The sequence below is a fragment of the Cyanidioschyzon merolae genome, chromosome 13 (genome assembly GCF_000091205.1).
Source record: "Cyanidioschyzon merolae strain 10D DNA, chromosome 13, complete genome".
NCBI lineage: Eukaryota > Rhodophyta > Bangiophyceae > Cyanidiales > Cyanidiaceae > Cyanidioschyzon > Cyanidioschyzon merolae.
Genome location: NC_010139.1, coordinates 463,940 through 491,675, shown reverse-complemented (window position 1 = coordinate 491,675; position 27,736 = coordinate 463,940). Strand labels below are relative to the sequence as shown.

General features: G+C 56.3%; 9 protein-coding genes across 9 annotated transcripts, besides 1 other annotated feature; 5 read left to right on the top strand and 4 right to left on the bottom strand.

The window, feature by feature from the left end:
• Positions 1 to 1,974: 1,974 nt before the first annotated feature.
• Positions 1,975 to 3,639, top strand: CYME_CMM196C (pyrophosphate--fructose-6-phosphate 1-phosphotransferase; the record flags this gene model as incomplete). Its single annotated transcript, XM_005537026.1, has 1 exon — positions 1,975 to 3,639. The coding sequence occupies one exon, from the start codon at positions 1,975 to 1,977 to the stop codon at positions 3,637 to 3,639; it is 1,665 nt and encodes a 554-aa protein (XP_005537083.1).
• Positions 3,640 to 4,273: 634 nt separating this feature from the next.
• CYME_CMM195C (similar to ESCRT-II complex component VPS25) lies at positions 4,274 to 4,903 on the bottom strand (the record flags this gene model as incomplete). Its single annotated transcript, XM_005537025.1, has 1 exon — positions 4,274 to 4,903. One exon carries the CDS (start codon positions 4,901 to 4,903, stop codon positions 4,274 to 4,276), a length of 630 nt encoding a protein of 209 aa, XP_005537082.1.
• Positions 4,904 to 6,081: 1,178 nt separating this feature from the next.
• CYME_CMM194C (hypothetical protein, conserved) lies at positions 6,082 to 7,935 on the bottom strand (the record flags this gene model as incomplete). Its single annotated transcript, XM_005537024.1, has 1 exon — positions 6,082 to 7,935. One exon carries the CDS (start codon positions 7,933 to 7,935, stop codon positions 6,082 to 6,084), a length of 1,854 nt encoding a protein of 617 aa, XP_005537081.1.
• A 701-nt stretch (positions 7,936 to 8,636) lies between these two features.
• On the top strand, positions 8,637 to 9,932 carry CYME_CMM193C (hypothetical protein, conserved; the record flags this gene model as incomplete). The annotated part of the gene is made up of 1 exon (XM_005537023.1): positions 8,637 to 9,932. One exon carries the CDS (start codon positions 8,637 to 8,639, stop codon positions 9,930 to 9,932), a length of 1,296 nt encoding a protein of 431 aa, XP_005537080.1.
• Positions 9,933 to 10,484: 552 nt separating this feature from the next.
• Positions 10,485 to 11,504, bottom strand: CYME_CMM192C (hypothetical protein, conserved; the record flags this gene model as incomplete). The annotated part of the gene is made up of 1 exon (XM_005537022.1): positions 10,485 to 11,504. The coding sequence occupies one exon, from the start codon at positions 11,502 to 11,504 to the stop codon at positions 10,485 to 10,487; it is 1,020 nt and encodes a 339-aa protein (XP_005537079.1).
• Positions 11,505 to 12,603: 1,099 nt separating this feature from the next.
• CYME_CMM191C (hypothetical protein) lies at positions 12,604 to 13,539 on the top strand (the record flags this gene model as incomplete). The annotated part of the gene is made up of 1 exon (XM_005537021.1): positions 12,604 to 13,539. The coding sequence occupies one exon, from the start codon at positions 12,604 to 12,606 to the stop codon at positions 13,537 to 13,539; it is 936 nt and encodes a 311-aa protein (XP_005537078.1).
• Positions 13,540 to 13,764: 225 nt separating this feature from the next.
• Positions 13,765 to 14,923: a sequence feature (possible transcribed region).
• A 155-nt stretch (positions 14,924 to 15,078) lies between these two features.
• CYME_CMM190C (chloroplast ribosomal protein L17 precursor) lies at positions 15,079 to 15,813 on the top strand (the record flags this gene model as incomplete). Its single annotated transcript, XM_005537020.1, has 1 exon — positions 15,079 to 15,813. One exon carries the CDS (start codon positions 15,079 to 15,081, stop codon positions 15,811 to 15,813), a length of 735 nt encoding a protein of 244 aa, XP_005537077.1.
• A 1,267-nt stretch (positions 15,814 to 17,080) lies between these two features.
• On the top strand, positions 17,081 to 18,898 carry CYME_CMM189C (3-hydroxy-3-methylglutaryl-Coenzyme A synthase, cytoplasmic or mitochondrial; the record flags this gene model as incomplete). The annotated part of the gene is made up of 1 exon (XM_005537019.1): positions 17,081 to 18,898. The coding sequence occupies one exon, from the start codon at positions 17,081 to 17,083 to the stop codon at positions 18,896 to 18,898; it is 1,818 nt and encodes a 605-aa protein (XP_005537076.1).
• Positions 18,899 to 19,474: 576 nt separating this feature from the next.
• On the bottom strand, positions 19,475 to 27,634 carry CYME_CMM188C (acetyl-CoA carboxylase, multifunctional enzyme, cytoplasmic; the record flags this gene model as incomplete). Its single annotated transcript, XM_005537018.1, has 1 exon — positions 19,475 to 27,634. The coding sequence occupies one exon, from the start codon at positions 27,632 to 27,634 to the stop codon at positions 19,475 to 19,477; it is 8,160 nt and encodes a 2,719-aa protein (XP_005537075.1).
• Between the last annotated feature and the right edge of the window lie 102 nt (positions 27,635 to 27,736).

Sequence of the window (27,736 nt, the reverse complement as noted above, 5' to 3'; positions counted from 1 at the left end):
GGCGTGCGCTGAGAGCAACGCCCTTCGCCTTATTCGTTGCCGCACTTCGCCGTGACGCAGCGTGCGCGAGAGCGTGATGCGTTCCGCGGAAAGCGGTGTGTACCAGCTGCGCACGCGCCTGCGACCTTGAAAGCAGCTTGCGAACACGGCCCGCGGGCAGAGAGGTTCTCGCACTATCTAAGCGCCAGGTAAGGTCTCACACGAGCCTTGTCACCTACAGCCTTCCGATGAACGGTTTCACAAGGAGTTTGCGGTGTTGCGCATTTCGCGGGCACTACGACGGCGCTGGCACAGGGTCCGATTTGGGATCGGCGCGCGGAACGGACAGCGACTTCTCGGTTCGTCCTCTACGTAGAGGGATCGCTGCTTCCCGTTGGATTCCGTGGATGCGCCCGTCGCGCGCAAAACACCGCTCATAGCCGCCAAACAGGCTTTCGTTCCTCAGTAAACTTGCCAAGGTTCCATCAATCCTTACTCAGACAAGCCCTCTTGAACAGCGGCTCGTGTAGTGTGATTCGAAGTTCTGGGTTCCGAGTCTATCGCTGGCGCCTGCTCCAGCTCTGGACGCTCTACCGCTGGAATCAAACCGAGACAGGACAGCCTTGGAGTGCTTTTTAGGGCACCTGCATAATAACTGAATAATCTGGTGTGGGTTCTGCTTCGATGTACAGACGAACTGATACGGGGTCCACGGGTAGAGCTCGAAACGTCCGACGCTCGCTGATGCCCGCGGTGACCAGGGAGGTAGCCAGAGCGCATTTCAGGACGACACGCTGTCGAATATTGCTATACGGGCCGCGGGCGCTCACGGCAGGCTTGGCGCACGATCGAGCGTATGCAACGACCAGTATATCCGAGGAGAGGTATGGGTTATGGAGCTGGAACATCGGTTGCTGCATGTGGACACTTTCCCGAATGCTGCGATCCATCCCGCAATCCAGGATCCATGGTCCATGTAAAAATTTTGTTAAAGAAAAAATCCAGCGTGGCGTTCATTACATTTCACATTACAAAAGACAGTTTCATTTTGGTTGATCTACGGAGCGTACAGAGGAATGAAGAGCAACTCTACCCTGATAACATCAGCAAAAGCTGGAACCCAAAGCGAATGTTTAACTGCGATATTGTACGAAAGAAGGACGTCGCCAGAAGTCGAAAGAAAAGTCTTCAATGATTCGACAAAGTGGTTTCCGAGCTCCCTTCGGGATCGATCGTACATATAACGGGCTCCCGTCTCCGCGAATACGCACACACGCTTCGACCGGTTCTTCGGGCGGAGGTATCACCGAGGTGCAAAACAAGCCGTCGTCTTTGTGCGTCATACCGGTCGCGACGTTCCAGGCACGCTGTAGGTGCCATTTCGGTGAAGGATGGCCGTTCGTGAACTAGAACTCTGGTTTTGTGTTTACATCCCAGTGATTTCAGGTCCGCACGAACAAACTGTTGAGAAACAGCCACACATGTGGTGGCTACTGTCGTAGCTTCTGCTTTCCGTAATGCGATCAAGTGTCGTGTTCTACCATAGACGTCAGGCACACTTTATCAATACCAGTTTTTGGCGATGAACGTATCTGCTTCTTTCCGTCCAGTGTTCCTGAATCATCAGAGTGCTGTGGTATAGCAGACCTTCAGGAGGAATGCAGTCCTCCGCGCACTGTTCAGTACAGGACATATCCTACAGGCAATTCATCGACAATCTATACAAAACATTGCATATTGATTTCGGTTGCCTGCTATACACCGCGAGAAAGCTTTCAAGTTCACGTACGGGATGTGTCATAGAATTCAGTGGAAAAACGATCAGCTTCGGGATGCGAATCCAGGAGCGCAAAATATCGTGGCCTCCTTCCGTTGATTCGAACGGGAACGCTGCGATCGCGACCGCTGCACCATATCCATACCTTAACGCTTCGCCGAGGTGCGTGTGTGTGTGCGCAGGCGCTGTTTTTCTTATCGATCATCCACGTGATTCGAATGCTCGCACTAAACTTTGTTCCTAGTTGCTTCTTCGGTAGATCGGGGCAAAACTCCACTTGCGGTGCGAGTCGAAAACCGTTGCAGTGGAAGTTGCGCACCCCGTTGCAACTCGGTAAGCAGGGCTTCGTGCGACTGCAGCGTCGCACTGCGCAGAGCGGACAACCAGCAAGAGGGCGTTCGGCTTTCCAGATAAGCTGTACGCACGGAAGGCCAGGTGGTAGCTCGGACGCACGGGAAGCTTTCGACGAAAACGACGCGGATTTCATCCTCTCACCAGAAATCTACCAAAGCCTCTCTATCTCGGATATCGACAGCGGTAGATATTTAAAATCCATACCACGACTGCAGGACTTTTTGCCGGCAAGTCAAATACCCCGCGTATGCAACCCGGCTACGTCGAAAGTTTCGTTCCGTGGGCTCGACAACTACGACACATCGCCAAACGACGTTGTTTTGAAGCAGACCGTCATTAATCCCGACAAGCGTCGCAACTTTGCCCGCTATCTACGGGCCGGTCCACGAAGCTGGATTGCGTTTCGACCCGAAGAGGTTCGTGCTGCCATCGTAACCTGCGGCGGCCTCTGTCCTGGCATCAATACAGTTATTCGAGAGCTGACGGATGGCCTATGGCACCTGTACGATGTACGCAGTATCGTCGGAATACGCGGCGGATACCGCGGCTTCTACAATGGCACCCCGTACCTGGAGCTCTCCCCGCGAACCGTGGACGGTATCCATCGACTGGGTGGTACGATCCTGGGATCGTCGCGAGGCGGCTTCGACCTCGAGCAGATCCTCGGTGCGATCCGTCGCCACGGCCTCAACCAGTTGTACATTATCGGAGGCGACGGTACCATTCGGGGCGCTGCCGCAATAGCGGAGGCGTGCATGCGTGAGCGTCTTCGCGTGAGTGTTGCGAGCATTCCCAAAACAATCGACAATGATATTCCAGTCATTGATCACAGTTTTGGGTTCATGACTGCAGTGGAGGAAGCGCAACGTGCGCTGAATGCGGCGCACGTCGAGGCCACCTGTTTCCCAAACGGCATCGGTATCGTACGCCTCATGGGTCGCAACTCGGGCTTCATCGCGATGTACGCTTCGCTTGCGAATCGCGATGTGGACTGCTGCTTGATACCCGAGTTGCCCTTTGAGATTGAGGGCCCGAATGGCCTGGCAGCCTTTGTGGAAAAACGATTGCAGGAAAATGGCCATTTTCTGCTCGTGGTGGCGGAAGGCGCCGGCCAGGATCTCCTCGCCGCAAGCACCGAAATCGACGCTAGTGGAAATCGCAAGTTTAACGACATCGGACTGTACCTGAAAGAACGGTTGCAGGCGTATTTCAATCGGGAGAATATTGAAGTCTCCATGAAGTACATCGATCCAACGTACATGGTACGCGCAGTGCCAGCGACGGCGAGCGATCAGATGTACTGTGCAGTGCTGGCGCATAGCGCCATCCACGGCGCTATGGCTGGTTTCACGTCCTTCACTGTGGGACCTGTCAACGGTCGACACGCGATGATCCCTCTGCAGGACGTCGCTGGGCAGCAACAACGAGTGGATATCCGGGATCGAACCTGGTCGCGCCTCCTGAGTTCCACCGGCCAACCCAGTTCTTTTTTGAATCAGCCAGCCGCTGCGTTGCATCAGACTGCCTAGACATCAGGGCTGCTCGCCGCGTCCCTTGCTGATCTCAAGTTGTGCTGCTTTGCATTCGTCTGCGTAGACATCGGCGGTACTCGCTCTGAAGCTACAATTACCGGGGTAACCGTTGCATCGGGGTTAGAGATCAGCGGAACATCACCAGGAATCATCACGTCGAGCTCGTTATTTGCCAGGCTGCATCGCGCTCACTCGATGCATATTCGTGGAAGGAGAAAAGTGGCTGGCGGCAACGTCGCAGGCTTCTTATCGAGGCGTTGTTTACGTATGTGTGTCTGTGTGAGTGCGTCCGCAGTTGCGACGGCCTCGTGCAGCACGTGCTCCCACAACACGTCGACTGGGCCAAAGGGAGCACGCGCGCTGGCTCGACCCTGCTTCCCGAGTAGCGTGTATGCTGAACACGCCTGCACAGCGAGCTGGCACCCTGCTGTGCAGTGCCCGCTGAGAAATTGAGGTCTGCTTCCTCGGTACGGACATCGATGACGTATCCGTGGGAATTCGGTGCGCTTCATGGATCGGACATCATAAAATCACATCCGGTGCTGCTTATTGGTGATAGTGCACGTACGACTCGGGCTGTTTCCGCATCCACCTTTTCATTGGAGCGGCAGCAGCAACCGCACTAGACCGCTTATGAGAAATCAAACTTCACACCGCGTCCCTCATTCGTGCTGAACACACGCGCTTTGCCCTGTGCTGCGAGTAGCTCCAGAATATGCTCCAAAAAAGCGATAGGTATGGCTGTTTGCAGGGCTTGTGCGCGCTGCTGTCGTCCGAGCGAGCAGCGCTCACCAAGCATGCTCGCTAACTCTGGCAGTGTGAACACGCCGCCCTTGTTCTGCCCGTACTGGGCCACGACGCGGAGCAGTTCATCGGCCCAGAGTCGTGGTGATCGCCAGAAAATAAGCAACTCCTCTTTTTCCTCGGGGTTGCTCCAAGCTGCGTCTCCACTCAAGACGAGTTCCTGGAAGATGCACTGCAGTGCTGAACGACTTAGCCGGCGCTGGATCGCACGGTTACAAAATAACGGCATTTGGGGGCTTTCCGCATCATACAAACGCAGGGTCAATATCCAAAAGTGCTCACAGTAGTCCAGAATCAGACGCCTCCATAAATAAAGCTGTCTTTCTCGCGTGCGTGCACACGGTTGGATCGTATACAGTGGCGGGTATTGGTGCCAAGGTGGAAACGCAAACGACGCTGGCTCGGTTTTTGGCTGGTGGTTCCCAGTCTCTTGGACGGGAGTTGTGCGAATCAACATCGCTTTAGTGACGAAAGCCAACCGAGAGGTGTCGGAGTGCAGCGCCAAGTGGAGTCTGCTGCATGGTTCGTGCGTACGTTCGAACGGTCGGGTCGCGCAGTCCAAAGCAGCGCTCTTGATGGCTGGACAGCGGCTGTTCGTCGTTTTCCGTTCTACGCAGGGCAATGAATGCTGGAACTCTAGTATCCGCTGAGCCTTCAATTTTTGTGTCTTTCTTGTTGTCGCAGGCGTGCAACAGCGGAGTGCATCCCCGGCACTCGAACATGAAAGCCGTGGAATGACGTGTGATTCCATGCTCAACGATGAACGCAAGCGATTTCTAAACCGTGACTTGAATGCTTCGACTAACAGCTGGCATTGTTTCGAGCTACCGTTGAATGGAATCTTTGAGTACTCAGTGTGAGCATGGAAATGACATGTTTCTGACCTTTGATGAAATAGATCAGTGACCAGGAGACAGAGCAGTGGATTCGAGTTCGGAGCCAGGCGCTGGTATGGTACGCTTCAGGAATTCGGTGATGCTGGGGTGCGGTCCAGGTACACCGGCAACCGTTTCCCTGGGCAACTGGTGATCAATAGCTTTGTTCCGATGAATCGATATTGCAGAGTGCGCTTCGTTACGACGAGCGCAATGCACAGAATTTATGGCAGTTGCGACCGCAGCAAATATCTCGAGAAGGTTGGTGATAGACATGATCGGAAAAGACGGAAACGTACGTTTTTGGAGAGTTTTCCCTCGCGCTACCAGAACGTGGTGCTCTGCACTAGTCAGATACGGTGCGTGTTCGCTTTGACTTGTATGTTTTGTAGCACGCTGCCGATAGTCCTGCAATGACTCGTTGTAACCAGCGACTGGCGACGTCGATGCTACAATTTTGCTCCACGAGACACTGCGGGGAGTTTTTTTTGTGGCACCAGCAGCGCACTGTGCTGCTGCTCGTTGCGAGCATAACGTCTTTACCGCATCTTGCGGGAATGTTTCGAGGTTACGCACACCTCCTCGCGCATTGCAACGCCACAAACGCTTTTTAACGAGAGACGTAGACGGCGAGTTTTCCAGGCTCCGCTCATAACAATGCTGGTAAGCGTATGCTCGTCATGAACGGTGCTACCACTGATCCTGCTGCTATCTCTGATGCGAAATGCTGCACAGCAAGTCCCAGCATGACCAGACGGCGTCATTCGACGGCCAGGAGCATTGCGGTGAGGTAGCGACCCTCTGGCGCGGCCGGCGACACGACATGATCCAGAGCAGCACCGCGCTCTGCCAAGATGGTTATCCTCCTTCCAGCGTCGAGGGCAGCCTCCATGAGCACCGCCGAGAACTGACCGCTTTGCGTCATCGATGCAGAGCACGTGCAGGTGAAGAGAAAGCCGCTCGAACGAACGAGTCGCAACGCTGCAGCATTCATTTTGCGATACCGATGGCGAGCCCTGGGCAGGCTCTCCACTGTGGGTGCCAGTTTGGGCGGATCCAGCACCACAAGATCGTAGCGTTGAGTGCTCTCTGGGTGATGCTCGATATGTGATTCAAGGCGCTCACAAAAACGCTGCACGTCGTCACGCACCAGCCATAGCGTCGGTGGCGACTCACCCGGTATACCCGGCTCCTTGTCCAGAATCAGCCTCGATGATACTTGATTGCGCTCTGCATTGCGATGTGCTTGCATCAGGGCCTGGCCAGATGAGTCTACAGCAGTGACATGCAGCGCACCGCCGAGCACTGCGTTCAGCGCAAAGCCGCCAGTATAGGTGCAGAGGTCCAAGACCCGCTGAATGCTCGCTTCTTGCACAAGATGGCGTATAAAGAGTCGATTGTCTCGTTGGTCGCAGTAATGCCCTGTTTTCTGGCCGTGCATGATGTCGACTTCGTACATGAGGCCGTGTTCTGTAATCCAGGTAGCAGCGGTGCTCGATGCCCGGCGCGTCATCGTAGACGCTGCCCCGGGTGCTGTAGCCCGACTCGGGTCGTCGCTCATCACGAAACCGTCTTGTCGTAATCGATCCGAGTTTGACCGCCACACGAGTTCGTATGCATTCTTAGTCACGTTGCGCAGCGCCTGCTCGATCACGGGTCGATGGTGCTCGACCCATCGCGCTGAGCTCTGTACAACGAGGTACCGTGCATAGAGGTCAATACAGAGTCCGCTGACGCGGTCGCCCTCGCCGTTGATTAGACGACACGCAGCATGGGCGCTACCAACGAGACCCAGTCTCTCTCGAAGTCGCCAGGCTGCAGTGAAAAGACGCGTGAGCACACGCAACAGGTCCACGCGGTACGATCCATCTGGATACTTCAGGAGCGGCACGGAATCACCGTCCAAACGATTCTGCCAGATCAAACGCACGCGATACATGGAGTCTGGATTGTAAAACCCATAGCCAAGGACCGGACCCGGCGTATCGGTGCGGCCTCCCTGCCCTTCTAGGCCAGAGGTAGCCAAACGAACGCATACCAGGTCATCTGTGCGCGGCTGGAGCGCCTCGTACGTCCCGTTCGGGCGCGTGGTAGGCACTACAATCGCTCTACCAAAGATTAGTGGCCGCACTTGTCGCGCGAAGAGGTGCGCTTTTTCTGAGCGAACGTACACCGTGGGTACATTCGGGGCGCTCGTAGTCCCGTGGCTTTCACATTCCCGATTCGAAACGCTGCAGATCCATGATTTCCGAAAAGTGCCGCCTGCCAGTGACCTGCACGCCGGTCTCGTGAGCGGCACCTGTCTGCGCGACTGCAACTGGAGAGTTGACGAGCAGAAGCGAGAACGTGCGGCAATGCAAGCAGGCATTATCCAGAGCGCAGACTGATTCCTCGCACGTTCCGGGCATGTACGATGTACGTGCACGACACGCTCGAGCGTCGTGCGAGAGCCCAGCAACGTACGTCGTCCAGGGATTCTCTCTAAAAGCCGGACAGTGACAAAAGCAACCCCAGAGCCACCACTGACTTGTACTGCTCGAGTCGAAAATGATCTCGTACGAAGCGCTGTACAAGTGACAGCGCACTGCGGCAGTCTGCCGCTTTCGTCATCCATGCTGACACGTGGTGCCGGAGGTCTGCTTGCAGCGCTCCGCTACTGCCGTCTCTGGAGACACGTGTCGGACGGCGATGCGTCGCCCGTGGCAGATGCCTTGCTCTCGAGGAATAGAGGTGAGCGGCTGGTCAGGCTTCAACAACGTCCCGTCCGAAGCGACGGAGGGGTGTCGAACTCGAAACAGCTGCGAATGAACCTGCTCTTTGAAGGCGTGCTGTACGCTGTGCGTCTTACGAAGTGACGGAAGGGTGTCGAACTCGAAACAGCTGCGAATGAACCTGCTCTTTGAAGGCGTGCTGTACGCTGTGCGTCGTAGGCTTGCGTTCAGAAACTCGCAGTGTCTTCTGATCTGCAGTGCAAACCTGTCTATAGATCTAGTCCTCGTATTCCATTACAAGCAAGCCACGGCACAGCGTGCAGTTCGGAGCACGATTCCGGTACGTAAGCTGCTACGCAGTCAGACTGCAACAAGAACGTTGTCGTAGACAGCCACGAAACGAAGCACTCGTCACTCTCTGTCCACTGGCCAGCAAATGACTACGCAGCGACGGCAGTAATATTATGCGAAGAAGAATGTCAACGTTCACGGACACAAACACACACACAAACACACACACACACACACACACACGTGAGACCCAGAGCACTGCGTTGCCAGCCACTCGCCGAATAGCTGCGGCTGCGGCGTTCACTGCTCCTCTATGGAAAAGCACCCTCTTGCGCTCTGCCCTGAGCACCGTTCCCGATCTACTGCAGAATTGCAATTGTTGCCCTCCGAACACCTCTTACAGACTAGAGCACTCCCCGGTCCCGTAACGACAACAACCGACACGAGACAGCCTCGACGACTGCGTCGGCAACGCTCCGCTCCGGTGGATCCGCAGGGCCACGGCAACGGCAGCGCTGGCCAGCGGAGCGGCCTCAGCGGAGCGCTTCCGGGTACAGGGCAGCTCGTCGCAGCGTCGGCTGCTGACATGAGCAGTTTGGAGACCCCAGGCACCAGGCAACCGGCGGCGTCGAACCTGCTGCCGACCTCTCCGTCGAGCCAAGACTTCCAGCACTGTCAATGGCGGATACGCGTCACGCGGGGTGCCATCGCAGGCGAAGAGGAGCGTTCGCTGCTGCAGCGGACGTGCTTGTGTGACCTGCATAGCTTGCCTAGCATGCTTTTCACGCAAAACAACATCCATATAGAGCGTTACTGCGGTAATGACGCTGCAGAAGGGTTTCAGCCTATCCTTCGATTCAACGCTGTTGATGCGCTTCGCGAGGTGCAGCCGGCACCCGCAGCGCCGCCCCAAGTCCACGAAGCGAGCGCCTGGCAGCGGCAGGTATCGAGCGTTGCGCGGGTCCCGCTGACGGTCGCCAAGGACTGGACTTTCACCACGACCTATGCAGGTACGCTGGCGGATCACTTGCAGATAGGCAGCTGGCGACCGGTGCCTGTATCCAAAGCGCTGCCCCTAACCGAGCTGCAGTCGCGTGAGATACCGCCGGAATTTTATACCGAGTTAATTCTGTTTGAAGATGAACTCGATGACCAGGGGATATCGAGTTATAGCGTGAGAATTCGGGTCATGCGGCAAGCCTTTTGGTACTTGTTGGCCCGGTTCTGGCTTCGCATCGATCGCAAGCTCGTACGCATCTACGATACGCGCTACTTTCACCGATTCGGGAGCAGCGTCCTAGTTCGTCAAGTGCAGCGACGCGAAGCGAGCATGGAAACCGTACAGCGAGCCATTCTATCTGGCTGGCATGCCTCGATGTCCACTGGGGCGATGCAATGCCGTCCCGACGACAAGGACAACGAAGACGACGAAGACGCTGCCGAGCCTGGATGCAAAGCCTCAGAGGGCGTATCCCCGACAAATGCTTGCACGTCGGTCGAGGACATCACCCAGTGGCGCGCTACCTACCATTGTACAGATGCGGATCGTGTACTTGCATTTGTTCCTATCATAGAGCAGAGCGCAGAGGTCTTGGATCTTCGGAGCTAGCGCCGCTCCACGACGTAGGAGCCTGGGCGCCCGTCGAGCATTCTCACGAGACACGAGCAGTGTCTGTGTGTGTGTGTGTATGCGATTGCCGTTCCGCAGCAGAGGCGGTCTGCGGTTTGCAGCAGCTGCCAGCACGGCCTCGTGTTCTTTTTCTCTCGGTCTGAAGCAGGTTTCTTCGGATGCATGCGCGCGCATGAATGGTTAGCACAGGGAAAACGCTTGAGCTCCCCCAGTAACGCTTCTAATTCCACCGACTTTAGAACAAGATTCCGCGAAGGAACGAATGCTTCATCAATCCGGCGAATTTCCATGCACCAAGCCGAACGCATCATCCGGATAGACACGGGAAGCCTCTGCTGTACTGGTACGCGCGTCCATTCCGGATCATATCGAGGGATGCGTTTGGTATGGAGACGCGTTTGCAAGCCTGCTTACCTATAAGGGCGCGAGCGTCGGGCCGCTTTTCTTCCTGCTCATTGCCAGCTGGTGTACGGCTCTGACAAGCGCACTCCACGGGATTTCGTAGAACGCTTCATGCTCGCTTCAACCTCGTTATCGTATCTCGTCAGCTTTTCCGTAATAACGATTCACGAAAGCTGTTTTGAGGGCCTGAATACTGGGCTCTCGATTCTGCGGATAATACTTGATAACACGCATGGACTGGTACGACTCGCGCTCAGCGGGCGTCATTGCTTGCAGGCGTCGTTCCCGCGCTGACTGCTCCGCTCGCAATGCGGCCTGTCTCTGTTGAATAGCTTGTTGAATCGTTTGCCGCAGCGCTGTTCGATTGGCTTCAGTATTCGCCAGAGACTCGCTCTCCAGCAGTTCCGTTATATATTCCTCGAGAATATCCATCTCCCAGTCGAACTCAAAAAGGACCGGTTGTCCGGGGCGCTCAGGTATCTCAGCGATACCGTCGACGGTTGTATCAACAACCAGGTCCGTGTTGGCGTCCTGCTGCAGCTCAGCCCGCAGCGCATACGGCAGCACGTAGTCATAGCGGTGGAGTCGTTCCGCCGACAGCGCCCGCAAACTGCTTCGACGCTGTTCGCACTGCAAAATCTGGACTCGATCGGTCACGCGTTGCTGAGTTTCGAGCTTTTTCTTAGACGGCGTTAGGTTGTGCGCATCCATCTCGGATACGTCGAGTGGAAAGAACTCCATTTTCACGGCCCGCATCGGAACGACTTGCTCGGTTGTGCGCTGGACGGACTTGATGCCGACGAGTGCCGGCGGCGGCACTTTACTTTGGACGACGACGACTACCGGAATAGGCAGAACGGTCTCCTGTTGCTGCCAGTGCACGAGTTGCGGTTCAGTGGCCCCGAAGAGATACCACCGAAACGCCGACGGCTCTTGCAGAAACTGAACCACGTCCCTGTCGAGGTGGCTGAAATCCCACGGAAACCTGTAAACCTCGTCGATCTGGTCCCATTCGGTGCCCACGAAGAACACTCTCCGCCAGATCGGCGTGAAGCTGGAGCCTGTGTGCTCACTGCCGTCCACCAGTGCTCCCTCTTTCATTGTCTCGCGGCAACGCGTGTAGGCGTCCAAGACGTACGAGCAGGTCATTGCGTCACATCATGAGCGCGCATGCGGCTGTGGCCGGCGCATCGCCAGTCCACGACCGCAACTACCGACGTCGTATTCCGCTACACAAGCGTCAGAAACCGGAACCGTATAGATCGACGCAGCGAACCCGAGCGTACGCTCTAACATTTGCATCGCTCCCAAGTGTTGTGAGCAGTGGCCTTTTGCGAGCCTTTCCTACAACTGCCTCCATATCCTTTCTATTGGATTCGAATGTAGATGCTTTGATCTCTAGTTTCCCTCGAGCTGCCTTGTCCGTAGTCGAGCGATACTGGTGGCAGCGTTGAACACCTGGATGAGTAGCGTACGACCTTTATCAATTCGTGTCATGCACAGAGGCAAGTTAGGATCTCCGAATTGGCTGCCATTTTCGTCGTCCATGCATACAGCCTCGGTTCTCTCGTCGCAGCGGTGACATTTGACTGTGATCGGGTGTTTCTCCTTGTGTACCAGAACTAGTTCTAATAAGGGCCGGCCTGTAGGATGCAAATACGAACTGCACCGTTCGGCACTTTCTACTGACGGGTACAGGAGGCCTCAGTCGACGCTCTCATGCGTTTGGGCGCTCAGGGCCGGACACCAGGATCACGGGCTGCTTCTGGGCGATTCTCTCGGCGAGCGGTTACGTCCGGTGCACGCGCGTGCCCACACATTCGCGTTCGATAAGGGATTCGTGAAACGTCCTGATGTCTATGATGAAATGCGTGATGAAATTCCAACGTCAACGCGTCGAAAGAGGCGCTTCGAGAATGTACCTGAAAATCCGGGAACTCTCCATGCATCCCGAAACCCTTATTGCTGCATGTCGCATACCAAAGCAATGCATCTAGAAAGGTCCCGAAAAATTCCAAAGGCATTCACCCAATGATGATGCTTCACAGGTGTTGTAGGAACGGGTCGAAGCAACCTGCCGAGGCGCCTCAGCGGCGCTCAGGGTCAGCGTGCGCCCGGCGCGAACGCGCGCGCACCTCTCCCACGGAATCGACCTACGCCGGGGAGCGCCGAGTCTACCACAGCTGGCGGGTACTTGCAAAGGCGACAGGCGTTGATCTACTTCCTTTCACCGAGACATTGTTTCGAAATGGTGAAGTTTCTTCTGATTTTGCTCTGCATCTCCGTGGTTTTGAGCGGCGTGTGCGGCATGCAGCCAGTACTCGGTTACCAGGTTGCACGAGCAACGCTCCAAGTCGAGCGTTCGGGTGAGCCACTCCGCATCAGCGGAGATGCGAATACTTTCGGGCAGAGTCTGGCTTCGCACCTGCCACTGAGACTAAGTCGCGGAGACGCACTGCAGTTTTGGGTCGAGCTCGAGCCCTTCGCCACCGCTCCTGAGCAAGCTTTCTTTCTGCTCTTCAATGAGCACACTGGGGTGCAGCACGCCCTTACAGCGAACGTGAGACGCGAGAACACGATAGGTTTTCGGTTCTCGCCAGCGGAGCATCTGGTACAAGAACCATACCTGGTGGAGGACTCGTTCGCGACACTGGTAGTTATTGCCGGGAGCGCGCGAGACGAGGCACCGCTGGTGTGGTCGCTTGAAGCGCCGCCTGGCCAACGCTCCGCTGATCGTCGAAGCGCGACCTTAAAAGTCGACCTGCGACCGACACCGGTACCCGAGAGGCCCGGCATCTTTGAACGAAACTTTACAGTGCACTGGGGTCCTCGACCCGAATTTGCCGTTCAATATTCGCATTCGACACCGAAAACGTATCCTCTGGTCGCAGGCCTCTGCACCGCGACTGTCGTTGCCGCTGGGTTCGCGTGGTGCGCACTGGCGTTCGCACAGGGCCTGCTTGTAACGCCTTGGGCGCTGGATGCGTCCCTGGGAACGCATGCACTGGCGTGGCAGCTTTGTCTGGGCAGTGCGCTCGCGATGCTCGTGATGTTTTTCACAAAATGGAATTTAATGCAAACCCTCGGGTACCTGGGATTTGCCATGCCCTTCTGGACCGTGAGCGGCTTTTTGGTGCTCCGACGGCGCGCTGCAGCGGCCGCTGCAACGCGACGTGCGCTATGAGCGTGTCAGATTCTGAAGGAAGGCTGCACTGCTGGCTCTGTTCCTGCCTTTCGATTTTACCCGAATGGTTTCTAGATGTGAAAGGATGAGGGCTTGCGGATTCATTCGTAGTTTTAGGATGATCGGTTGGCGTTTCAGATGGGCTTCCTTGACGCTTTCCTGCTGGGATTCGTTACATCACTGGAGCCTAGATGATGCGCGACGCCCGCGAACACGGGTCCGTAAACTAGTCCACGCCATGATCCGAATCATACATACGAGCCGCAGCGATTGCCAACTCCATACATGCAACATGTTCAAATCGTGCATCGATCAAGTTCTTGATTTTTCTTTCTTAAAGCATCTCGTTGGCGCAAGGATTCACGTCGCTGGATGAACCAGGACAAAACGTCGACATCGTCCCTTTGAGACTTGTTCATAAGTTCATGCGCAAATTTCACTGGATTCGTCCTTTGAAGTAATCGATTACGTTTAGACGATCAATCAACTCCTCTTTGCAGCCAGTGAAGAAACGGCATTCGAAAGCAGCATCACAGCGCTCACGAGATATGCTCCCAGAGGCTCCCGCCTGTTCTCCTCGTATGGCAAAGGGTCCTGGTATCGAACCTGAGTTCTTTCAGCGATCTCCTCTGGAAGAGGTTGCGTCATCGTTTCGCATGGAGAGAGCATCGACGGTTCGAAATCTCTCGACTTGATCTCCAGTCTGGATATTGCTCTCGGCGCTTGGTGCATCGTGCACAATGTCGCGCTCCACAGATCCTCTACCGCATTGGCCAGCGTGCAATTGCGCGTGCAACTGATCAAGAGACTCGCCCAGGTGAATGGCCCACAGGAGGCCTGTGATCAAAAGATAAGACATCAGACGCGGAAACGGAGGAGCACATTGAGAAGAGCACTCTGTACGCGTCACGAGCATGTACTGAGCGGTGACGCAAGTCGTCAGGCACCACACAGCGAGGATCTCGCAGGACTATGAGGTGTCGTGGACCCATGGAAACACGTTACGCGAGGTAGGCGTCACGATTGTGCACGCTGCGCCACGGCTAGACACAAAGAAGCTTCGTTGCTCGCAAAGACTGCCAATGCATGAGATGCATCAACAACACCCGTAAGCAGCGATATCGTGTCTCTAGCGCTGCTCAAAAATACTCATCAACTGCAGACAATACAGCAAAAGAGACAAAAGCGAAGAACGAATGTAAAGCTGGAGATGAAAGCGTAAAAGGAAGCAATCGCAGAGAGCGGCTCGCAAAACAGACAGGTATTCTCAAGCGTCGTACGATACCCAAACTTTCGTATGCACGTTCAGGTCAGCTGACTGGAGCGGTGCTCTTCTCAAACGCACAGGAATAGAGATGGTAGCGATGTCTATCTCGGGTACGACGCTGAACACGGATACCGAGGTGCGCCCGCGCCACGCGGATGCGCAGCACAGCCTACATCTGGGGCATGTTGAAAGCTGTACAATCATGACAATTTCGTCCACTTGCGTGCAACGGCGGCGCCTCGCCGATCGTCGCCGCCGTCGTACTCGATAGGATGCCATCACTGCGCACATTGTCGAGCGCTTGGCGCTATCACAAGACACTTTTGGGGGTATCGTGTTGGACGCCACGTTCGACGCTGGCGAAAGACGTCTCGACTCGGTTCACAGGGTATCTTTCGTTTTCCCAGTTCGTTGCTTGTGTTCGTGTCTGTTCTGATTCTAGACAAATGCTTTCTAGAATAACACTGGGTTTTGTTCAAGCACCTCTCGCGAGGGTTGCACCGGCGTCCTGCGTTGCGGCGTGTCGCGTGCTGCCTGCGCGACCGGCAAGTGTCTTCAGGGGCGCTCCGTTGATCCCCAGCGTGCCAGTTCCGCGTTTCAACTTTGCGGTTCAGACTCGGGTGCCGGCTGGAAGTGGCGTTTTGAGCCTGGAAGCGATGCGCCACGGAGACCGTCTCAAGAAGTTGAACCGGCCTGCTGACCAACGAAAAGCACTTATCCGGGCGCTCACTACAGAAGTGCTACGGCACGGACGCATAAAGACAACTGTAGTGCGCGCGAAGGTTGTTCGGCAGTATGCAGATAAAATGATAACGCTGGCGAAAAGAGGAACGCTTGCGGCGCGACGGCAAGCAATCGGTTTCATCTACGATAAGCAACTGGTGCATGCGCTCTTCGAGGCAGCTCCCGAGCGCTACGGCGACCGCAACGGTGGCTACACCCGGATCATACGTGCTGGGTTTCGGCGAGGTGATAACGCTGAACTCGCATACATCGAGCTTGTCTAGAGCACGTGGCGGTACGCGACTGGCTGGAATTCACAAGCAGGCATCTCTGCAGTTGAATCGATTAGGTTTTTGGTGTTGGTCCGTACTTTGGAGCTTGCGGTGCATACTGGCTACGTCCCGCATTCGGGTTGTTCAAGGCGCACGACCGGCCGTTCGCGGCTGTGACACGCCAATACCGTCTTTTTTCGAAATGTTGTCTGCGATGAAGTCGATCCCTTGAACAGTCTAAATGGTACACGAATGATGCATCTAAACTTAGCACTGTCATGCTGGTAGACGCAGAGCAGTAAATTCTGGAATACCTATACCATCACGCCGATTGGGTTCTGTTTTCCCGGAAGTATTCAATAGAAGGAATGCATCCACTAGTCGGGAGCCAGACCGCCGAAAGTCTGGATTCCGTCACCGGTAGCAGGCGAAAAATCTACCGTTTTCCCCATGGTACTCATTCTACGATAAGCGGGTGCATGAGTCACCCGTCTCCTGGCCCTTACGCTGAACACCGTGCACCCGAAACGGAATCTGTTTGACTCTATCAACTCGAAGGTCTTTTGATCAATTGATGCCGCTGCAAAAGTTGTCTGAGAAATGCTACCAAACAGGCCGCAGCATGTCAAGCTTCGGTACTGTTCACAAGAACGTTGATGGAGCGACTGGGTTGGGATCCGAGATCCCGTTTCACATAAACGGATATGAGGCCGTACGCGTATACGAAAAGACCCGTCATGTTCCCAGCACCAGAATCGGACAGACTCGACTCGAGCATCTCGTTGACACGCGATCGTATCCGTTCGTCTAGCAGGAAGCAGGAGCACTGCCTGCACTCCGTGTTTCATGGGCGCTATCTCGTAGAAAGAAAAAACGGACACGAGCCCTGGTGGCTCCAAGCGTGGAGATCGCCGCTGCCGCCGCCATCGCCGCTGCCGCTGCTGCTGCTTCTCCCAGCTGGATACGTATGAGCAAAGCGGTTGGCTCATGCCGTTCGGGAAAGACTTTGGTTGCACCATGTTTCTATGTATGGTGGAACATTGCGTCGATTAGACAAGCCTGGTCCATCGAACTGAGTGGCTGAACTCTCACTGCGAACGAGAAACTCGCTGGTGCGTTTCGGAGCCTGAGCGATACGTACGGCGAGGTCCGCGCTTCTGCACGAAAAGCGCCACCGCTTGCGTTGGGTTGCTGTACATCGACCGACCTGAAGTGTCGCGGCTTCTAGAATACAAGCGACCGGCACGGTTAAAAAGAGCTCGGTGGAGCACTACAGCCTATGGAGCTCCAGACAAGTTGGTTATCAGACAAAGACAGCTGGTGCTCGTCTGACCAGCAAACGCAGCGGACGTCTTCATGCTTGTCACGCAGGGAACAAAACAGGCCTTGGTTTTGCGGAATGCCGCCAACAACGAGTGCTGCACAGGAGTCGGAGCCACTTCACCCGGATACGATGCGACAAGCGCAGCTTTTGGCTCCTTCAGTCTCCACCTTTGATCCGGTAGGTATTCTGGCCATTGAAGTATACTTCCCACGCAAATATGTCGATCAACGGGCGCTGGAGAGCTTCGACGGCGTCACCCCTGGGAAATACACCATCGGTTTGGGACAACAAGCCATGTCGTTCTGTGGCGATCGCGAGGATGTGCGCTCGATGTGCATGACAGTCGTGCAGACGCTCATGGAGAAATACCGAATTGAATACAACGACATCGGCAGGCTCGAGGTCGGCACCGAGACCATCATCGATCGAGCCAAGTCGATCAAGACGGCGCTCATGTCCCTCTTTGAACAGAGCGGCAACTTTGAGGTCGAAGGCATCGATTCTACCAACGCCTGCTACGCTGGTACCAATGCCCTCTTCAACACCATCGCTTGGTGCGAGAGCTGTACCCTCTTTGATGGTCGCTTCGGGCTCGTGGTGTGCGGCGATATTGCCGTGTATCCGCGCGGACCAGCGAGAGCAACCGGTGGAGCGGGCGCAGTCGCGCTCCTCATTGGTCGAGCGCAGCCCCAACGCTACCCGCAGCTAGAGCCCATCCTGGTGCTGGAACCGGGCCTTAAAAGTAGCCATTTTGAAAACACATGGGACTTTTTCAAGCCTGCTCGTCGACAGGATACAGAGTATCCTATTGTGAATGGCACGGAAAGCATTGCTTGCTATTTTAGAGCACTCGATATCTGTTACACCAGGTTTACTGGACGAGTCGAGCAGCAGACTCGACGCACACGAGTATGGCTGGCGGAAACCAGCGGTCGACCCGGTGCCGAGCAGGTCACCGAACAACAGTCGCTTCGATGCACCCTGCTGACAAGCACCGCTTTTGCTGAGCCTTCGGTGACACCGGTCGCGGATGCCGACGCAACGCAACTCGATTATGTGGTTTTCCATGCACCATTCAACAAACTGGTGCGCAAATCGTTTGCGCGACTCGTGCTCAACGACTACTTGCGCTATCCTGAACTGGCTTCACAGCATCGTGCCGTATCGGGTGCGTTACGTGCGCAACTTGCCAAGCTGAAACGCCTCCCTGCGCACCTGAACCCGACTGGTGTGTGCGTACCGCCACCGTCAACCTACTGGGATCGAACCCTGATGCAGCTCGTGCTTGAATGCTCGGAGCCACTGTATCGCGCCAAGTGTGCTCCGTCGACGACGCTGGCTCGACAAACCGGCAACGCGTACACCGCCTCGCTTTTTGGTAATTTACTGTGCTTACTCGATGCCGAGAGGGATCGTACACTCGGCAAACGGGTGGTTCTTTTCGGTTTTGGCAGCGGCATGGCAGCGTCAATGTACGCCATGCGGGTCGTGGCCTCTCCGGAGGCGCTTCTTCGACGAGTTGGTCTCATAGAACGACTAGGAGCACGGATACCGACGTCGCCTGCTTGTTTTCATGAGACGCTTCGTCTTCGCGAACAGAACTACGGCGCCTGTGATTACGAGCCCTCCGAACCGTTGGAGGAACTCTTCCCCGGAACCTACTACCTCGTTCGCATTGACGGACGTGGTATTCGATACTACGATCGATACCAGGGCTCGCGAGCTTCCGATCAAGCAGCTTGCTGCAATGCGCTTTGCCCTGATAAACCCTAGCATCGACGCATCGACATGCGTACGCGTTTGTGTAGCTACCTAGGTACTGGGGTTCGTCCACGGCACCGAATTCGTTCGTCTAGAGAGGTGTGCTAGCATCCATGCCCGCGTCTAGACCAAAGCGCTTCTTTGTGTGCGTATCTTTGCGCGTTGACACTGCACGCCGTCTGCAATGAAGCCGAAACCCAAGCGTAAACCATATTTGCGTGACGAGTACGTCCATGACGCTGCGACAACTCGAGTAGCCGTACGTCTAGACAAGCACCTCTGCAGATCAGAGCCCGCTGGGGTACCTCGCCGGAATCGTTGCAATGAAAACCCCGGATTCTTTTCGTGTTTATGACTTGTGCTGGTGCATTTGCGCGTTCGCAAGCGTCGAAAATGCTCCGTTGTCGTCCATGTATGTTTTCCACGACCGAACGTCGTGGAAGCTCCCCGACGCCCCCATAGGTAAACAGCATCGCGCGGCAAACTCCTGACTCTGGACGAGGCTGCCGTTGCCATCGACGTCGGCGTCGACGACGATGACAACACCACCGATGCAACCCGCGCAAATCGTTCCAGAGTCGTAGCGCACTACCCGAGGAAGCGTCGCAGCAGACCACGACCCGACAAGACACGTCGTGGTGCGGCCTGCTCACCCGAGCTGGGCGCCTCGAGATCACCCAAACCGGATGAGGTGTTCTCGAGTCGCGCACTAAGCGTTCGTAACCATTCGTTGCGACCAACTTCATCCATTTGTACGAGAATACGCTCAATTGCCGCAAGCAACGCCTCGGGTGCTGTATTCCCCAGTTCCACAGCTTGCCAGGTGGCGCGTGCTTCGCGGAGTTTGTGCAAACGCCGCTCCAACTGGCTATCCAATTCGTCCTCGAGCCATTGCACGACACGAGGATCATCAAGTTCGTAAATATCACCGTCCAGAGCGGGGTCATGTGCTCTTGCCCATTTCCGCAGCAGCGCATCGATCTCCGCGTCGCTGAGTTGCGGATCCGCTTGTGAAACGCGACTCCGCAGTTCCTCCTCGGCGAGCCGACGTCGAAGGCGCCAGTAGAAAAACGTGCGACTTGTTCGCCAGGGTACCACTCGGCGAATCGCGCGCTTATGTTGCATCCGACCCGCTGTATCGTGCAGATCCGCAAACGTCATGGCTATCTGCTGAAAGATGGGCAAGAGTGTTTGCTCGAGCGAACTCCGACCGTCTGCCTCGAAGGCTGGCAAGCCGTCCGCCGTTGACTTTGTGACCCGCGACTCGCTACGCCCAGCAGTCGAAGAGGACGTCCCAGCGGTACCTGCTGTTGTTGTTGTTGTTGTTGTTGTTGTTGTTGTTGCTGCTGTTGCTGCTGCTGATGATGATGATGCGTCCAAAGACAGCATGCCGACAACGTCGGACGCACTCGAATCGCTCTCATCACGTCTAGACGATGGTAGCAGGCGCTGCATGGTCTTCAGCAAATCTCTGGTGCGGAACTTGATATCCACGGTACCGGCAGGTTCGAGCACACCACCACGTGCACTTTCATCGGCGTACATTTCGATAAAGCGGGGATTGATGGCGGTATCGAGGACGACCCAGGCACCGCCTCGAAGCTCGCCTCCCGGTGGTATGTACACAAAGACGGGTTTCGAGTACTCGCGAAGCGCGTCAACGATCTCTGAACCAAACTTGAGTATTTCCTGGAACATGTCGTGTGCTCCGCCAGAGAAACCGCGCCAGCTGGCCAGAACAAACAGAGGCAAACCCTCGCGATCAAAATCACGAATACTTTGGGCAGTCTTGAAGGATGAATCTGGATACCAGACTTGACCGGCCTGCTGTTCACGAAGCTCACGCGAGTCTGGCGCCGCTGGATCCGGGGGAATAACCTTCTCTGTGGTCACCGTCTGTGTCGCAATAACGCCCACGGGGATACCACCAAGGCGTGCTCTACCAACCACAACGGACTTCGCCCAGCCAGCGAGCGTCTCTCGAAACGAGTGACGGTCGAAGAGGCCTGCCAGGAACACGTACCCTTGGTTGTCCACCACCATGAGCGTATTTGGAACGTACGGTAGCGGCGGAAGGTTACCGCTCCAAGCGGTCAGCGAAGCTGTCGCACCAACACCACCGCTACCCAAGATATTGTTGGTATTGGCATTGGCATTGGTATTGGTATTGATGCTACCGGTGGTGTTGAGCGGTGCGCCTGCCGATGCCACGCTACTCCCAGCATTGTTCATGGTATTCGTATTCGCATTGCTGCTACCGTTGTTGCTGCTATTGCTGGCGCTTGCTCCCGCAGCCGCCGACGTACTCGATGACGCAGTGAACAGTCGCGAGCCCCGGACGGCACCTGCAGCCATCGTCGTCGCGCTACTCGAGTGAACGCTGTTGCTCGTATCCCAGGCGTCGGTCGCGTGTACCAAAGGCGACCCGATCCGCATCCGATCGGTGTCCGTGAAAGCGATGTGATCCTCGTCAAGGGACGGCTCCAATGGAGAGCCACTCTCCAACGGGCTATACGCAGAAACAGAACCCGGGGACTGTGGTGGCGAGCGTAAACCTGTCGTCGGCAATGCAGCGGGCGCTGGTGCAAACCTCGCAGTCTTCAGGGCATCCAGTGTGGGCGGCTGCCGGGTGTCAGGGCTTGCGTGCGCCCCAGCACCGCTGGTATCTGCGCCTCGGGCAGTTCCAGTGGCCTCCAAGGCATCCGCATCCGCATCCGCATCCGCATCCGCATCCGTCTTTGCTCTCTCCTGAGGTACAGGCGCAGCGACAGCGGTCGAGCGGAGCGCCAGTGAACTCGAACCCGAAGGCAACGCCGCGGGAACCTCCTCGACACCGGTTGCAGGCTTGGTCGATACGAGGCTCACCCGAGCCGCTGCTCGTCCCGTAGCATTCGCAAGTGCCGCTCCAGAGGTCGCCAAGCTACTTGCTCCTGGTGCTGCTGCTGTTGCTGCATTCGCACCCGCATACGAAGCCGTCCGCGACCGCGAACGATACCGAACTTCACCGCCGACACTCTCCATGTTGACGGGCGGCAGTCCAGCGCTCGCACCTGTCGCAACCGGACCATTGGACGACACCGACGAGCCCGACGACGAGACCACACTTGCCCCGTCGGGAGCGAAGGGTCCGACCCACTTGCCTTCAATGGCGTATCGAATATCCTCGTTAGCCACTCGTGGATCGTAGTCGACTTCGCGTACCACAGCATCGATGGAGTCGATCATCGGAGGTCGTTCCCCTTGCATACGAGGCACAAAAGCGAGCCAGTCCAGAATTGCCCGAACACCCTCGTAGTCATTGGATACGCGCAGATGGGTAACCCCGTTCGGATACATGATCTTCGTACCGCCCAGCTGTTCGTGGCTGGTGTAGACTTCGCGACCCAGAAGCTTATTCAGCGCTGAGTAGCCAGTGAGGATGATCGGTGCATTGTGCTCGCGCTGGATAACGCGCTGCCCCAGGCGCACGAGGTACGCACCGATCCCCACACAGCGCGCTGCGACGTACGTGATGGTGAAGCAGTCATTGTAGGCGGCTGAGGTCTCGGCAGCGATGCACGCTGAACCCATGAGGTTCTCGACACCAATGCCATCCTCAGCGCCATAGATATCAACTAGAGCGTACTTGCCGCCGCCGACGTCTCGCGTTCGCACGATGCCGAGTTCATCCTCGTACTTGAGCTTATCCGCCAGTCCCAGGTAGAGGTAGTCGAAGCCTCGGCTCGGGTCATGTGCATCCTTCCACTGAACTTGGAAGACGTTGCGCAGTTCTTCCGCGAGGCCGATTCGGGCTCCGCTATTCGCAGCGATGTAGATGCGCGGTATACCGAGCTTTCTCGCCTGCTGAGACGCCTTGGCAAAGAGGCGATCCTCTCGAGGTCCAAACGATCCACTCAGGTACGTGATATCGTTGGCAATGACGATCGCATCGCGACCCTGGGGATACTCGGGCGTGAAGAAGGTGTAGCGCCAGGCGACCATACCGATTTCATTCTCCCCGGCGGGGCGGTTGGTCTCTATCAGCTCGCTCTCGTCATGATCTTCATCCTGGAGAACGAGCTCCGTGCAGGTCAGCAGTTTCAGCGGTATCTTGTGGCGGCGAAATCCTCCCAAAAGTCGTTCCTGCGAATAACGCCGCCACTGCTCATGGAGTGCTTTGGTGAAAAGCTCCTGGTAATCGTAGACGTAAGTTGTTTCGAGCGTCTGGGCAACAACTCGCCGGCGCTGGATACGGTTCAGTACCTGGTACGGCTCATCGACGGGTGTACCATGTAAATGACCCGGATCGCTGGAATCCAACGACAGGAGACGATCTCCCTGTTCCACGTAGCCTTCAACGCGTAACGAGTGTCCGGTTGGATTATAGAGAATAAATCGAAGCGGTTTCGGGCCCATTTTTTCCACATGGACTTTGATCTCTACCATGAACACGCGCAAACGCCAGCAACGTGAGGAGAACCGATAAAAGAGGCGCGTACAGATCGCCTCGACGTCATCCACATCGATGGAGACCCGGGGAATCAGGTGCAAGAAGAGATGATTAAAGTCCGTTCGTCGGAAGCGCCTATCACAACGGGCGGTTTCCAAGGCATCCAGACAGGCCACAAAAGTCCTCTCCGCTTCCGGGATCGAAACCGCTGCTGTATCGCTGGGACTGGCGTAGACTTCCGCTTGCCGTACAAAAGCGCGCACGAAGAAGCGAGCGTCGCCCTTGTCGGTTCGATCTTCCGCGTAGAAGACGTGAATGGAGCGGTTCGGATGTTCAAAGCGGGTGATACGAAAGTTCGCCAATCGATTCAGCTCCAGCTGGAAAGCCGCTGGTGGATCAATGTGGCGATAAATGGGATCCTCGGCGTACTCGAGCGATGCCCGCAACGTATAGAAACCCGGATAAGTGCTTTCACGAGGCAGACTGGAGCCCAGCGTGCGCTGGCACAGTTCACCGGGTGCCACCAAAAAGGTCACAAGTTTGATACCGGCAGCGCGCATCGAGGCTTTGCGCTCCGCGGAAGAGCGACAGAAACGCGTGAGCAGGGCGACAACCTGCTCCGAGTCGTTCGCATTACTTGCCTGCAGACGGTCGTCCGCGTCTGCAACGCCCAGGTATTTCGCAAAATCAGCGACCTCCACGGCCGTCCAGGGAATGGCGATGGTCAGTACATTGACACCAATACCTTCAGCACTGGAGTCTGCACTGGAATCGACTGCGGCGCTCGACTTGGTACGAGGCGAAGCCAGCGTTTCGCCGCCGGTTTCCGCTCGAAAAACCTGGAGCACACGATCGAAACCCTGCACCATCGCCCGCAGCGTCTCAAAGACGACCAACATACCGACTCGAAAGCCCCAGTTCTGCAAATTGTCCGCAGAGTCGTAGCTACGCAGCTGCCGGCGGGCTAGCGGAGCCGACGCCGCCACCAATGCCGCCGGAAACGACCGCATACTGGAATGACTACCAAAAGCGTTCAGGTTTGAACGATACTGGAAACGCCACAACGCCCGCAGGAAACCCAGTTCCTCGTCAAGTTCGACAACCAGATCGTACACGTGGTACGCTTTGTAGGCCCGCAGGATCTGGCACTGGACAGCGGCTTTGCGAATCTCCACCGGCACCCCCGGGTTCATGGTTAGGCTCACCAGCGCATCCAGGATGCTTTCCTGGGACTCGACCACCGCGTGCAACAGACGATAGCATTGTTCTTCAGTGGGCGCATGTACAGCCTGTTCGATCTGCTTGCAGAGGCGCTCTCGACGTTCGGGGAGCGCTCGGCGACGAGAACTCGCCAGCAAGAGTCTTGCTCGCAGCGCCAGTTGGCTATAGTCGGGGTGGATGAACGCAGCCACCTCGTGAAGGCACTGCCGGACAATGACACTGCGCAGAAGCGATGCATCCGCGGCTATGTGATCGAGCAAAGCGAGCATCAGTTGGTTCTTTCGCGCTAACTGGGCATGTGCGAGCATGATATCCGCAACAACTTCCAAGTGCTCGCGGTGTTGTTCGCGCAGATCGAATAGAACCTCATCGAGCCGCCGACCTTGCGCAAAATACTTCTCCGTATTCACATAGCGTTGCATGAGGCATACAACGAGATGCTCGTGGTAGCCGCGAAGGCCCCCGCGAACATACGCCTCCAGGATACTGGTCAGGGGGCGCAGGGTAGCCTCCAGCGCCTCGCGGTCCGCTGCGATGGCAAGTTGCTCGCAGAAATCGCTGATCATGCGCTTCATTTCGCGGAAATGCTGTTGGAGGCGCTCGTGATCATCACGAGCAACGGAACGCAGTTCGAAAACTTGTCCTAGAAGGGCGGCATGCAACGTCGACGGAATACGACCGGCTAGGAAAGAGAGCGCCTCCTGCAGTTTCCCGGCCGGTACTGCCGGTTCGGTGCTCGCCAGCTGCAGAAGCATGCCGAGCGGCTCCATATCAACATCGTAGCCGTCCAGGAGCGCTTCGATCTGCTGTTTCGCGCTCTCAAAGCGCTGGTGCGGTTTCTTTCCCAGTCGCTGTGGAGGCAGCATTGTCGGAAAGCGCCCAGTAAATGGCGTCACCCGTCGAACTTTGCTCGGATCGTCGAGATCGAGCTGCGCAAAAACTTCGCCTGGCTCCAGGGCCGCTCCCGCTGGTTTCAGCAAGTGAATGGTGCCCGGTTCGGGAGCCTGCACGCTCAGATACATTTTCATGACTTCAATCTCCGCAATGACTTGTCCCTGATCGACGTGTTCCTCGTTGGCAACCAGGTATCGGACGAGACGCCCCGAGGCCTGTGCTGCAATGCGCGTAGGGTCCATTTCGCCTGGGAACACACAGGTTCGCCCGTCGATGCTCAGACGCATGCCAGTGGAATCCTCCTTGGAGTGAGTATTGAAGGAGCGACCATCGCACATGATCAAGAGACCACCGTCCAGCAGAGGTCGGAAATCAACACGCACCCGTTCCTCGGGATGCTGTGCTAGGGAGACGTGGAAGGCATTCGGACCCGCTTGCCTGACGATGAGCGCGTACTTGAGCTCATCGTAGATCAGCTCGAACTGAAATTCTATGAAGGTAGCGTCAATACGCTGCGGCACTTGACCGCGACTCAGCGACTCAACAAAAGATCGCCGGCGCTCAGACCAGGCTCTGTACGCCTGATGGACTGCACCAAGCACAACAGCGATATGGAACGGCGGTCGCTCTGGTTTCACTTTGGAGGCAATGAGGTTGTCCAGCCAACGGGTATGGATGCGATTTTCGCGATACGATTCGAGCTCCAGCAACGTAATAAGATACTCCACCGTTGTGCGGATATCTCCGCGGATGCTGAGCTCTTTCAGTGCCAGCACCATATTCCTCCGGGCCATCTCGCGATCCGCACCCCAGGCAAAAAGGTGCCCGAATTGCGAGTCAGCGTACTCGTGGACACCACCCCAGGCGCCGACGCTGAAATAGCCCCACACATTGGGCGTATTTCGAAACGAAAGCTCCTGAATGGAGCCGCTTGTCGGCTGGAATCCTTCCTCGGGATTTTCTGCGGTAACGCGGCAGGCGATTACGTGGCCATGCGGCGGGTTCGGCTGGTGTCGCTCGAGATCCAGGTCCGGTCTATTGCCGTAAAGTGCTTGGATAGCTGCAATACGCTGGAGCGGAATCCCCATGGCAATCTGCAGCTGGACTGCAGGCAGGTTCACGCCAGTGATCCACTCGGTTACTGGGTGCTCCACCTGCAAGCGCGGATTCAGTTCCAGGAAATAGAAACGTCGACCGTCGTAGAGATACTCAACAGTGCCGGCACCTACGTAACCGACCATTTTGGCAAGACGCACCGCTCCATGTTCGAGCTCTTTCCAAACCTGCGGTGGCGTTGCCGTAACTGGCCCTTCCTCGATGATCTTTTGATGCCGTCTCTGCACGGAGCAGTCACGCCCATATAGCGCTATCGCGTGCCCGTATTCATCGGCAACAATCTGCACTTCCAGGTGTCGCGCTTGATCCACCATTTTCATGATGAAGATCGGAGAGCCAGGAATCTCTCCGGCGACCTGACGAAAGGCATCTCGAACATCCTCTGGTCGACGGCAAAGACGGATGCCTTTGCCACCGCCTCCTTCGCTGGCTTTAATCATCACTGGGTAGCCAATACGATCGGCAGCAGCGCGAGCCTCGTCGACATTCGCAACGCAGGCACGGCGATAGCGTTCTTCATCAATACCGCCGCGCTCGCGGTGAAAAGTTACCTTCAAGTCATCACCGTTCCAGCTGACGACTGGAACATCCGCAGACTGAGCTAACAACGTTGACGAAATCTTGTCGCCGAGCGCCCTCATGGCAATGGCATCCGGTCCCAGGAATGCGATACCAGTCTCCGCAAGGCGAGCGGGCAGCAGCGGGTTCTCGCTGGCGTGACCCCAACCCGCCCATACTGCATCGCACTCGTTCCTTTCCGCGATGTCGACGATGAGCTCCACGTTGGCGTAGTTGTGGTTGTTGCTTCCCCCAGGTACGGGAACGAAGAGGTCAGCGAGGCGAATGTAGTCGGCGTTGGCTTGAACATCCTCGGGAGTGGCCATTGCTACAAACTCCAGCGCTCGTTCACTACCAAACGCTTCGTATGCCCATCTTCGCATTGATCGGATGCACTTTACGGCGGCGATTCCGTTGTTTGCGACCAATAAGCGCTGAATTGGTCTACTACCGCCGTGTTCCTCAACATAGCGCCGAACGCTATCCTTTGCGGAGCCATTCGACGGTGCATGTTCACCCAAATCCCCCATTAAAGTCACTATTCCGATCCTAGGGGTGCGTCAGACTGTAGTCGATGCGCTCGGTAACGCCTCGCGACGCAAAAAGACCCAGGCTCGTTTGCTTCTGCGTCC